This window comes from Vanessa atalanta, chromosome 2 (genome assembly GCF_905147765.1).
Source record: "Vanessa atalanta chromosome 2, ilVanAtal1.2, whole genome shotgun sequence".
Classification (NCBI taxonomy): domain Eukaryota; kingdom Metazoa; phylum Arthropoda; class Insecta; order Lepidoptera; family Nymphalidae; genus Vanessa; species Vanessa atalanta.
The window spans coordinates 1,723,087-1,736,727 of record NC_061872.1 but is presented as its reverse complement, the minus strand read 5'-3'; the positions used below and the strand labels follow the sequence as shown (position 1 = coordinate 1,736,727).

Here is a 13,641-nt window from a genome sequence, read left to right as displayed (position 1 = left end):
GCTCGTCCGCCAACCAATGCCATAAAAAAAAAATAGTATCCGACATTGCCGATGTAAACTTAAAATTGAAAATGATTGTGTCTAATATAATTTTTTTAAGGATTATTTTTTAATAAGTATTAAGAGAATAAGTCACAGATCGCTTGAATTATTTGAATAACAATTGAATATTTTCCTTTTCAAAATATAATGGCCGAGTAAAGGAATTAAATTAGGGGAAAATTTTATACGTTAAATAAAATTTAATCATGTCAAATTGTTAAATTTTCAACGTTCCAAAGATCAAATATGGATTGGCATCAAATTGATATAAGTTTTGTTTGAACGAACAGTACTGTTTACAGAAACAAGCCACGAATCCTCTTTTTCCTCCCTGAGGAGTGAAATTTTCCTTTAAAATTTACATAGAAACGCCAACGACGTATAACATGCTTCTAACCAACATTAATATTTCATTTCCATGCGTTTGTGCTTTGTTTAAAGAACTAAAATGGTCAGTTAGATCATATTTTGTATCCACAAAAAATATAAAACTCAAATATCGATAACCCTCGATAGTCACCACACTATTCAGTTCGGCTGATCACTACATTTTCAAAATTAAATCTAATAACATCCTTTTTTTTATTGTTTGGATAGGCGGACGAGTAAATGGACCGACTGGTGGATTAGTGTTCACTATTGCCCATATAATCGGTTCCGAAAGAAATTTCGAACATTGCTTACAACGCCAAGCAGCGACCAACCTTGGGTAGTAAGCTGTCAGTCTCTCGTGTCAGTAGTTACACTAATTTACTCAACCTTGAAACCGTTAAATGATAATAGGTACCAAGTCTTGATGAGCTCCGTGGTCGAGTAATGTGTACACTGGTTTTCATGGGTATGCCACTCTGAGGTCTCGGCTGAATCGATGTAGAAAAAGTTTATTAGTTTTCTATGGTGTCTTGGGTCTGGGTGTTTGTGGTACCGTCATTACTTCTAATTTTCCATAACACAAGTGCTTTAGCTACTTACATTGGGATCAGAGTAATGTATGTGATGTTGTCCAATATTTATTAATAGTATTTATTAATATTAATAATTACTAGACGTAAATACTTTACGGAAGAGTGAGGTCACCTTCGCAAGTTCTAGTGGTGTTTGGCAGTAGTTAGCCGTGTGAGACTAAAATCATTGCAGGGTGTATGCATATTTGACATTTATACTTGGAATTCGTCTGCGCACACGCGTACATGCTATGATCCCTGTCACGATATGGGATAACAATCCTGTATCGACGGCTACACTTGCTTCTTCTTTGCAAGGGATTTTAAATCAAATCAAATCAAAACAAAATATACTTTATTCAAGCACTTTTGAATCGTCATTTAACAAACTATTTAAAGTAAAACTACCACTGGTTCGGAATGTAGATTCTACTGAAAAGAATCGGCAAAAAATTCAGCAGTTAATTAATTTTTCAACATCTAAAAATACAGTCATGTTAGTTAAATACAATTAAATAAGTATGTCATGTCTCCTGCCTGGAATTTAACAAGCAATTAACTGCACGCTTTTTTATCATACTGCCAATCTAAAACCTGCTTTGATAATTATTATTTGACAAAAGTACTCGAAAAGATCAAATAAATGTATCTAACTCTCGAATACGTATATTATTTATCGATACAATATCGATATTTCCTGTTATAATCTTATTTAAATCGCGTTCAATGCTACAATTACATGCCATATTCAACATATCTCACGAATGCCACATACTTGTATAGTACATATACGATGCTATAATAGTTCTGTTTCAGACAGATACCGCCAATAATTGTCGTATCGTAGGTAATCAATCTTCTCTACAATTAATTGGACACATACAACCTACAACATTACTATTAAACTCAACGTCTGGTTAATTCTATGGTTATTGTATATGTCACGTTAACGTACACGTAGATTTTTGTTTTGGTTAACCGACTCCGAAATATGTATACATACATATGTTCACTTTGAGGAGAAGGTTTGGAGCATGTTTCACCACGCTGCTCCAATGCGATTGGTGGAATACACATGAGGCAGAATTTCTTTGAAATTAGACACATGCAGGTTTCCTCACGATGTTTTCCTTCATCGCCGAGCACGAGATGAATTATAAACACAACTTAAGCACATGAAAATTTAGTGGTGCTTGCCTGGGTTTGAACGCGAAATCATCGGTTAAGATGTACGCGCTCTAACCACTGAGCCATCTCGGCTTTTTTTTATCGATACAAGATATTCAATAATACCTAAGATGGTCATGCGGACGTTAACCCTTAGCGCATAAAACTTTTCACGAGTGTAAATTTTTCATAATCGGTCTTGCAAATGGGCTCCCTGATGGTATGTGGTCACCACCCATACATCCCAATATTCTTATCATTCAGAACAAATTATATGAGAGTGTGGTACCTACTGAGACAGGCTTGTACAGAGGCCTACCACCAAGTGATTATAATATTTGTCTAGATCTCATTATATAGAAAATACCATGACGTAGCTTTAGCGTAACTTTAACCTAACTTTACCCGAGCGTAGTCACAGTGCTAACTAATTTAGAAACTTGACACACGTAGCCAGTACTAGAGGAGAGTTTTATTGTATTTTTAAATTTTACAATCAAATATTTAAAATTCGTCTGAAAAATTAACAACATTATAAAAACTTTTAACAAACACGCTCTTAAAGGCTAATAAAAAATATGCGTATACTAAACTATTATCATAACTGTATTCTGTGTATGAAATATATGAAAAGATTAATTTTATTGTTTCGTAACTTCCCAGTTCGTTGTCTTATTTATTGAAATGGTTTCAGGAAGTCCAAATGTTGGCAATTCTTCATGTTTTCAATCCATAACGACTATGAGTTTTACGAACATGTGTCCGTGTTTTTGTGCGCTTGGAAACGTTTTTCATTACGATCAAATTGTGTGCAAAATACGTTTAAAGCTAGTTCCATTCAAACTGAAACATGCGCTCAGATTCTTTGATTCTTGGGGAACAGTAAAAAAAAAAATGCAAAGCGATAGACAAACACGTAACGATTTGGTTTCTTAGTTATTTTAATTATATAATAAGAAAATCAAATTGTCATTAAAATCATTACTTTAACTTGGTGGTAGGGCTTTGTGCAAGCTTGTCTGCTTAAATACCACCAAACAGTAACAATACAGATACGATATAAGTGATAGTCAATATGAATGATCTTAATAATGGTGGTGATTCTTATCATCAGGTGGCTTATTAATCTGTCTGTCTACCTAATTTAAATTTAAAAATCATATCTGATTGGTGTTAGCCGCTTACTATATTATAAGAACATTGTCGTCCCTCAATACGAAATGTTCCTTCATGGACATTTAATTGCAAGCCGTAAAACTAAAACTTAAAGTATGCGAACAAAGTCACGAGTACACGTCATCGTCTAATAAAATTTTAATAAAGTATTTTCATTAAAACTTCATGTAAATCCGACACTTCCTTCCTGTTCGCATCCGACAATGCTGAAGCCAACATATTGCTCATGTAATGATTAAAAAATTTAATTCAATTTTTTTTTTCTACATATAACAGGGACATAAATAAATTCTGGCAATGATCCTTTGCTAGTTAAAAAAATTTGAATTTATTTTAAAATATTCCAAAGTTTAAAAATAGAAGTCGTACTTCGAATGAGTGACATTATTTTTAAAATGAAATACTTACCATAAAGATGACAATATTAAAAAAAAAAGGGAAAATTAGAGGATATGAAATATATTTTAATATGGAATTGATTATTTTGATGATTGATGATTTTAAGCGTGTAACAGACAGACGTAACAACAGCGTTTTGGATGACAAATCTAATGTTAAGCTGCTATCTTAAATAAGAGACATAATCCAATTTTTATACAGTTAAATGCTTGTTCTTAATGATGAATCAGAATAAGTATTTTTAATACAAAATAAATTAATTTTGTAATTTTACCTTGATGTATTTGTTCGTTAACTTTCATACAAGATATATCGTTTTATTTGTATATGATTGATGAAGAACATAAACTTAATACATTAACTAATATAAGGACAAGATAAATATTAAATGTTATTTATTCCAAATCTTTATATCTAAGCAAAACATTAGTTCTGCTTTACACATCGGTGTAACAACTTAAATGGTATGTTCGGACTAAGAGGGCTTACGAAAGATCGTAAACCCTTCTTTATCCGTCACGCTCATTGACTTGGTGGGATTTTCCGGATTTGGAATTTAAGTGATGATATATTTTGCTTTCATGACGAATTGTATATTTATTGTAAAAAAAAAAACAAAATGAACTATAAAATTCTTAATGACATAACGACACAAATTAATGATGCGTGAAACATGATAACATTTTTCCATTTAGTTTCGATACCAATTATGAAATGCATTGATATAATAGGATTTGTAAGGCTTAGTGAGTTTGATTTTATATTTAATTTTCGAAACGAAGTTCGAAGTTCTAGTTTACGCGACTTGTAGTAGAGTAAACTGGCAAAAAACGCCGCGCAAGTAAAACGCGTTTAGGGGGGCAGGTGTTGGCCTAGGCGACCTTGCCTTTCTTTATATTTCTCTCAGTCTCTGTCTCTTCTTTGTTGTAGTTAAAATTATTTTTATATATATATATATTTAATAACAATTTTGTCATTGTCTTTAAATTATTTTGAACCGCTGTTAATTTATTTTATTGTGTCTGTTATTAAATACGTAATATACATCGCAATCATATTCGTTCCAAATGAGCGTACCATGTCACCTATCATAAATAAGATGAAAATAAAAAAATATTAAATGAATTTCATTTTATCATGTCATGGCTATTTGGTTTATTATTGTTAAAAATAAGTTTCGAATATTAAGTCAAGATTTTTATATTAAGATCTTCAACATTAAAATCAGTATTAGGCATAAATCTTTACATTGACGACCTATCCAGATAATAAATATCTTATTTTAAAAAACCTACATTTGAAATCTGCTTTTGAGAATGTCATTAATACATCAAAAGTTCTTAATTGTCATCTTTCATTTTCTGTTTATTTCGCTTAAAGGATAAAACGTGCGAAAAATAACAAGCCACGTTGTCCCGACAGACTTGTCGGTCAGGTATTTTTGGGTCTCTATGTATGCCATCCGCTTATCAATTTTTTAGTTCAACTTGCGAGACCTCGCGATGAAAATGCGTTCGGTAACATAAATTTAACATAGAATATTAAATTTACTTTATTGGACTGAGAAGTGATACATGTTGTGATTTTTTTTTTTACAGACATTCCAGTCCAAAATGTTAATATTTATCTGGTACAAGATTCCAAGTCATACAAATCAATTGATTATTGATTAAAAGAAACGGTGAAGATTTTGGACTTTTTGCAAAAATATTTCTATTTTATTTTAATATCATTCACATTTGGAAATGCAATCTCTGCTATAATATCCTTTGATTTTTGGATATGGAAATTAATATAATGAAAAGTAAACGAAAGACAGCACTTGCTTAGTACTCAAAATCTGGGACTTTAGGGTTGGCAATTTCAAAATATCTAAGAATCCATTACTATCGAAGAAAGCATGGCACATTTGTACTGTAAAATATTTCTAAATACTTTTAAAAACAAATGAGCAAAAAAAAAATGTATCAATCTCAACTTGGTAGTAGGGCTTGGTGCAAGCTCCTCTGTGTAGGTACCACCTTCTCATCATATATTCTACCGCCAAGCAGCGATACTTTGTATTGTTGTGTTCTGGGTGAGTACGCCAGCTTAATTAGTCACAAGAGACACAATAACTTAGTTCCCAAGGTTGGTCCCATTGAAAATGTAAGGAATCATTATTATTTCTTATGGTTATATATACCGACGGTGGTGATCGGTTGCTATCAGGTTTTTATACATCCTACCTAATCGAGAACAATTTTATGAACTATTCCTTATGTTAATTTATTTAATCTGTGGCTTTCATTTTGATTTACAAATTTTATATCTGATAATATATATAATGAATATCTAATTAAGCTAATCGTGACGTCATTAGTAATTATTTATTGTTGAATTTAATCATTTATTTGTTTCCAATGTCAATAAATACACCTTTGATATAATCTGAATGTCTGAAGTATTTTATTAGAATTAAGATTTATAAAATAATTTTAGTGACATATTATGTGATGTATCTGCTATAATATTCACATGTTCCAAAAAGTTAAATTCCCATATTTCTTCGAAGCAAAATGAGTACTAAATTACTCGAACTTCACAAAAATAACTCTTTACAACATAGTCTAAAATATCTTCGGCATTGACTTGAGCATTAATAAATAGTGAAAAAGTAACTATAGCAGCCTTCGTAGCAAATTTTCTGGTGCAGAATTTTCTACAAACAATTAGCTAGATCCTGCTGGATTTCGCTTCAATGGGTCTCATTAGTAGAGGCAGTTTTTTTTTTAAATAAACGAGGAAATTACTCTTCAAGGATAGGCAGGGAATATCTAAGTACCAACTTAAGTATACTTGTTGTAAAAAGTACTAGATTCCTAGTGTGTTTAGTATAAGTAGAACAACATGAAGTTTTGTAACATTTTAATTTACTCGTAGTAAAGAATATCATTTTGAAACTAATAATAACATTGCATTGTTTATAAGAAAAATATTTAGTACATTTGACAGTGGATAACGATAATGCAATTTATAAGAAACACAAGTACCAAATTGCAATCTCATCATGCCGAAAACATTTTATCTCACAAAATGCTTCAAATATTTATCTACCAATTATATCTCAACACAACAAAATTTAACAAGTTAACTCTGGATTTAATCTTGATAATTCTAAAATTTCAAACTCTCGTGAAGCCAATAACGAAGCAAGAAACAATATTTCAAATCTTGAAAACAGCTACAAGGAAGCGAGAAATCGAATGGATCAAAAAGAAAGTAGTAACACTAACGATGCCAAATTGAAACTAGCGTAGATTCTCTTTTGGAGCAAGCTTGGTAGTTTTTTATCTCTCCCAGTAGCTATTAATCAAGCTGAACTGCGTCTCTTGAAGTCGTAGGAAATAAGAAAACTCGCATTTCACTCGAATTAAAATCTTCAGCTTGCTTCGTCCATGTTTTTTTTTTTAATTGTGTGTAGACTTTGACATACAGCGCTTTGAATCTGTACATGGTGTTAATTGGAGTAAAACCTTCGATGTGTTTTTTTATGATTTTTGACTTGGAATAACTGTTATTGTCAGGACTTTTGAGCAAATATTTAGAGTGAAAACAATTAGAGAATTAAAAAAAAGAAAGGTAAGTTCAAAAAATATTCGCATATTTTTTTTAAAGTATTTAATACTATTTAGAACCAAGGTGATCGGTATCGGAGAGAAGACGTTTACCTTAATTGAAGTTTGCGGGTTCAAATCAGGGCAAGCGATACTGATTTTTATTTACTTATGTATTATGATTTTAATTCTCACTTATCGGCGAAGGAAAACGTCTTGAAAAATCTTACTTAGGTTGGATAAAATTCCGCCGCTAGATTATCCTCTAACCTGAAGTAGCTTGATGGAAATAAGCACTAACATTGTTTTCTTAAAAAGGAAGGAGCCCTTAGCTTAGCCTTGGACCTGTAAACTATTATTTAATTATTACTTTTCAAATGCCACCTGTCAAAATAATGTCACCTGATGGTAAGTAGCCACCCATAGAACAAAAATATTAACTAAACCTTTCAACGCCAACCATGGAAACTATGATATTATCCTTGTGCTTGTAGTTACCCCCACTCACACCTCAAACCGAGATACACCAATATTAGTAGAATATGTGATGCGTAGTTTACCCATACAAAATATTCTTTATTTATATTTCAAAACAAGTCCTTTAAGTATACGGCACTAAGATTCAATTCAACAAACTCATGAACAAATAAACTTTATAAATGACGTAAATTGTTGGTATTAATTTAAGTAACTAAACAAAGGCTTACGATTCCTTCGTTACATAATGGATTCATTAGAGTGACTACAATGCGTTAATAAAGCTCAAATAATATTCAAATAGCGTGTTCCTGAATCGCTCGTTAAACAAAATATAATAGCACGCAATAATTTCAAACAACACAGCTGGAAATTAAATAATATTAAACTAAATAGGTTATTTTATCAACATTAATGATCTCGAGTTTTCGAATAATATTCTATTAATTATCTTAAGTTCAATTGGATTGTTTCGTAACCATTTATAAACGTGAGTCCATGTCGAATAGTTCAGATACTAGAGATTTGTGGATTTAGCAGTCGAAGTCTGCTGAATTTTTTCAATACTTTATTAATGTACATTTATACAGTTATCAGCAATTATCAAAAGATAATTTATAAATATCAGTGGGGATTTTAATTTATATATTCGAAATAACCGCGTTTTGACATTAATATACTTACGCAGTTACCACCCGCTGGTCAGATATTCTACCGCCAAACAGCAATGCTTAGTATTGTTTATTTTGGTTTAAAGGGTAAGTAACTACACGTATAAGGGACATAACATCTTAGCTGTGAAGGTTGGTGGTGTATTGACGTGATGTAAGGAATGGTTAATGTTTTTTACAGCGTCTAGCGACGGTGGCAACAACTTCCCCCGTTCGCCTAAATTTTACATAAATAAATTAGTTAAGTAGTCTCATCTACATTTATAATCCTTGTAATAATAAGATTCAAATTAAGTCTATGGGCTATAAAAAATGAATGTTAGCAGAAATGTTATGTGTAAGAATAATTAAAAGGTTCTGTGATATACTCAAACTAGGATACATTAAAAATTCTTCTAATTTAGAGGATGAAAAAGATACCAGGCACAAAGTAAGTGTTGAAATAAAACATTGGCGAAACGTAAGGTCTTTAATTAACTAAAATGCAGCACGTTTCATCCTCAGAGCAGTCGGTTGCTTCTATAAAAGTTAAGTTTTCAGGACAGGACGTTTGATTTTTCGCAAAACATTTACCGCCATTTTGTCTGCACCTCGTTTCGGATATCGGAACTGAAAAACGAAATGCATTTGTTTTTAGTGAATTATTGTACTTCTCGATAACCTGTAATTTGTATCGCTTAAATTATTTATCGATAGATTGGTTTTTTGATTGTAGAGAGGTTCTGATTGCGTTAATTAGAGAGGTAACAATAAATACCGGTACTACCGTAAGGCTAATTGATTGGAATATTTTTTTAAAGGAATTTTGAATAGATTATCTTTTGGCTTTAATATTGTTATGTAGATGATGTTACATGAAATTGTAACACACAAATCTTTTATATTTTATTGATAATTTTGTAATTTCAAGGAAATTACACGAAGCATTCGCAGAGGCTCAAGTGATTATGCCATAAATCCTCCCTTTATTTAGAAAAAGTGCTTTCAATAAACAAAAATGCCAAAGATGGTTTTTACCAACTTCGGCATTTTTCTTTATTTTAAGAAAGGTTTTATTAAAACTTTTTGACTTATACTTTTTCATTCTAAGAATTGGCAAATAGAAAAAAAAAAACACAAGAATATGGATGCATTTACACACGAAGGTACGAAATATAATCTAAGTTGAATCTTTTTTGACGTTATATTCTTACATAGGGCATCTCACTCACTCTATCATATGCACCTCCGTGAGTGAAGAGGTCTACAGATCAATCATTATCATTATTCACACCGGAAATATGGTTTTCGATTTCGATCTAAAATATGCATCGAGTATAGTAGACGAGATTTGACCGGATTTTGCCCGTAAACCGAATATTATGCAAAACCGAGACTGCGCTGAAAATGGTCCGAAATAGAGCGTGCAATGTAGATCCGTCGATCCACTTATGAAGTCCACGCGTATCGGTATAAAGTCCAGGCAACGCAGACAGAGAAATTATCACAATTGTTTTTTCTTTAATAATATGTGATAGCAATTTATTTGTATCTTATAATTTGAATTGTAATTTGCCTGTTTAAGAATATCCATTTTATACGAGTCTCCACGTTTTTAGATATTTTTTTAAAAATGAATCCTATATTTATTTATTTGTAGGCATAATTAAAAGATCTCAGTTATAAGTGATAATATTAATAATCATTGCTGTGGCATATGACATTTTCTTTTATTTAATTATATATATATTATATAATTTAAATCTTTCACTAAACAATTGCTTTAGTACTGAGATAGATGTCAGTAATTGCCGACAACTGTGACTGTTAAACTCAAAAAACAACGTTGTACTTACTCGCATGACAGCATTCAACACCACTTTTCTGTTGCAGCGGACAAAGGCCTTTTATTTCTGAATGTTTATCCACCGGACAATCGTCCGTATGCACACATATCCCGCCAAAAGTTAGACATGGCAGCTCGTAGTTTGAAAGTTCTTCAGCTGTAATCAGAATGAGGATTTTAAAAAGGATCGCATTGTTAATTTTATTTAATAATTCCAAGAGTTTTAGACCAATGTTTTTAACAAAGATGTCAGAGAATTTACTTATATACAAAGTGTTTTATAACAATAATGAACAATGGAATTAAATTTACCGTAAAAATACAATGACGCATGAAGTATTTTCCTTAAGCGGTGACTAATATACATTAAATTCATGAGATATATATATCATTATCAACTATTTGAAATAAAATATAAATATTAATTAATTACTTTTAATGCGTTTTATTTTAGGTCAACGACCGCTTTTATTAAGCTTAACTGAAAATAATTTCGTATGAAAATGATTTACTCATATTGGTGGTCGGACATTAGTCGAAATTTGGACGCAATTATACATAGCTTCGTAATATAGAAATAAATGAGACTACTCTGGACAAAAAATGCGTGATTAATTTGTAAGTTTGGCATGACGAGTGCGGTCATTGACATGAACGTAAACTATTAATATTTTCGTTTATTGAATATACCTAATGAATTGGAACACATATTATGTTAGCTTACTTATAAGCTTTTTTTAACTTATCTATAATATGAAGTTTAATAATTCTCAATATCAAAATTCTCTATGCGCAAAATATCCTTAAAAACGTCTACAAAATTTTCCCTACATGTATTAATATATGTATATTGCCAATGAGAATAATATATCAAAACGCGATAATAACGTTACATTTGACGAAAAGTGTTAAATTTAACAAATAGGTCAAACGCGTTTCACTAGAACGTAAAATATTTAACATTACATTACATACATTAGCAGTCATTCCCACAGCTGGGCTAAGGCCTGCTCTCACTTTGAGAGAAGGTTTGGAGCATATTCCACTACGCTGCTTCAATGCGTGTTGGTCAAATACACATGTGGCAGAATTTGGTTGAAATTAGACACATGCATGTTTCCTCACGATGTTTTCCTTCACCGCCGAGCACGAGATGAATTATAAATACAAATCAAGCACATGAAAATCAGTGGTGCCTACCTGGTTTTGAACCCGAAATCATCGGTTAAGATACACACGTTATAATCTCTGAGCCATCTCGGCTCTAAATAAATAAAAATATTTAACATGAAAATTTAATTCGACCTTGAAATTTCAATCCAATCTATTTCCAAAGACTTTCTCTCGATACATAAACAACGTAATACCATTATCACTTACATTCATATGACACAACGACATCCAATATCAGAGAACTCAACACCACACATATCAAGTATTTCAACATAACGTAAGTTATTCGTTTCACAGCCGATATATATATAATAATTGAATCGTGGTGTTGCCATATATATATATGAAGCGACCCGCATCGTTTGAATGCTAATACTTCTTTAGCAACGATCACGTTATCGCATCCGTTTTTTCTTTATAGTTCCAGTCTGAATTAAATTATTTTCGGATAGCTTAGTGTGGCGAAATGTTTTTTTAATTGTTTTATTGGAACCGTTTGTATTATTAGGCAGTTTATTTGTAACCTTTGTCATAATTAATTACCGGTTAAGGATTATGTGAACGAGCTTTAATTTTTTGCGACAGTATCTTTTATACACCAAACAAATCAATGTTTGATAATGTCTCAATGCCTAGTCTTCATAATTTTGAAGTATTTTTGGTGGTGACTATCGCCCATAGACATTGGTGCTGTAAGAAATATTGACTTTCCATTAGGAATTAAAATTGTATGTCTTTTGTCTCTATTTACTTTCGCTCACAAACACCGAAACACTAATACTGAGCATTATTGTGTTGCGGTAGGATGTCTGATGAGTAGGTGTGACCCACCCAGAGTTGCTTGCACATAATCCTACTAAAGAGTAAATGTGAGTCTAATCCACTCTATAGGATCCATTTTTAATTGGTGACTCATCATCACTACGAAAATGTAAATACGGTCAATAAAAAAATCTCACTCGTGACATAATACAGTACATTAAATGGGGTTGCATCGCACTTAAAAGAAGTTCTAGTAATTACTTTAAAATTAAAACAATGTTTATGCATATATTAATATACTTACGTAGTTTTGGCTTTATTATTTAAACTCAGTTTAATTATAATTAAAGCCTAACGTACGATCGACATGGTATGTTTTTTTTAAATATATATATGCTTTAATAAAATGCTTACTATTCAATTTTTTTTGTACAGAAATGACCATATTATTAACAAATCGATGAAGCGACGTACATCTCGATAGTGAAGTATTACAACATACGTTAAACTACCAATAATAGATATCAATGGATTATGCTTATAACCAAAAGAGCATATGTCAACTTTGTCACTTTGAGAAAAAAACATAAATGAATCGTATGAAATAATCAATTAAAAATAATTTTGTCAAAATTGTAATAAATACTACTTATATACTAATAAAATCATTTCGTGTTTTAATTTGTATTAGAGGTACGTAAAGCGAATTTATCGCGCACTTTTGATCGTGAAGTAGCGATTTCTTAACTAACATGTAGATACGTGTTGATGGTTCTAAACCGGTGATATACGGTACCTTAATTATCTAATTACTATTTCCGCAATCGAGCAAAGATATCGCGTAATTTATTATGTAAATAACGTGCCAAATTGATAACCTCATTTTTTTAAAGTCTGCTTAAAATACGTCAAATATATACATGTTCGTTCAATGTATGTATATGTATGTATTACATTGCTGTGTGAAAAATATTCCTATTTTACCGATCCATAAACAAATTAGTCACCTCGTGGTAAGTGGTCGCCATATCACCATGGCACCGTTAATTAACCACCTTACCATACTAATACTGTTGTAATGTATATTGTGCCTCTATTTGCACTGGCTAACTCACCCTTCAAACGGAACACAATAATAGGGATTTTTTATATTTGTCGGTAGATAATGTTCCTTCCCAGGTGGGCTTGCTCTACCATCGAATTAAAATTATCCTCTACTATTTTATAGCCCCCAGTCCCTTTGAATCCCTTTCGATTATCTGTGAACAGTAGCTTGGTATCACTGCATACACGAAGCGAAAACACCTTTTGATTTTCGAACTCTTTGCTTACGGTTACTAGATAAAGTTTTTATCTGTCCATCAATAATCCAGTCCAGCAAGAAATAATAAAAACAATTGTGGAAACGA

General features: G+C 31.6%; 1 protein-coding gene across 1 annotated transcript; it reads right to left on the bottom strand.

Moving 5' to 3' along the window:
• Positions 1–8,927: 8,927 nt before the first annotated feature.
• Positions 8,928–11,789, bottom strand: LOC125074237 (U-scoloptoxin(19)-Tl1a-like). The gene is made up of 3 exons (XM_047685518.1): positions 11,678–11,789; positions 10,308–10,454; positions 8,928–9,081 (listed from the first exon to the last, which is right to left on the bottom strand). Exons 1-3 carry the CDS (start codon positions 11,742–11,744, stop codon positions 8,942–8,944), a joined length of 354 nt encoding a protein of 117 aa, XP_047541474.1. The 5' UTR covers positions 11,745–11,789; the 3' UTR covers positions 8,928–8,941.
• Positions 11,790–13,641: the final 1,852 nt, after the last annotated feature.

What these genes read in the sequence shown, in the direction of transcription:
- LOC125074237 (XM_047685518.1), bottom strand. Translation starts at nt 11,744, where the DNA reads ATGTTGAAATACTTGATATGTGTGGTGTTGAGTTCTCTGATATTGGAT. An exon ending in TGTCGTTGTGTCATATGAAT is followed by an intron (nt 10,455 to 11,677) that starts GTAAGTGATAAT and finishes TTCTGATTACAG; the next exon opens with CTGAAGAACTTTCAAACTAC. An exon ending in TGTTGAATGCTGTCATGCGA is followed by an intron (nt 9,082 to 10,307) that starts GTAAGTACAACG and finishes TTCGTTTTTCAG; the next exon opens with TTCCGATATCCGAAACGAGG.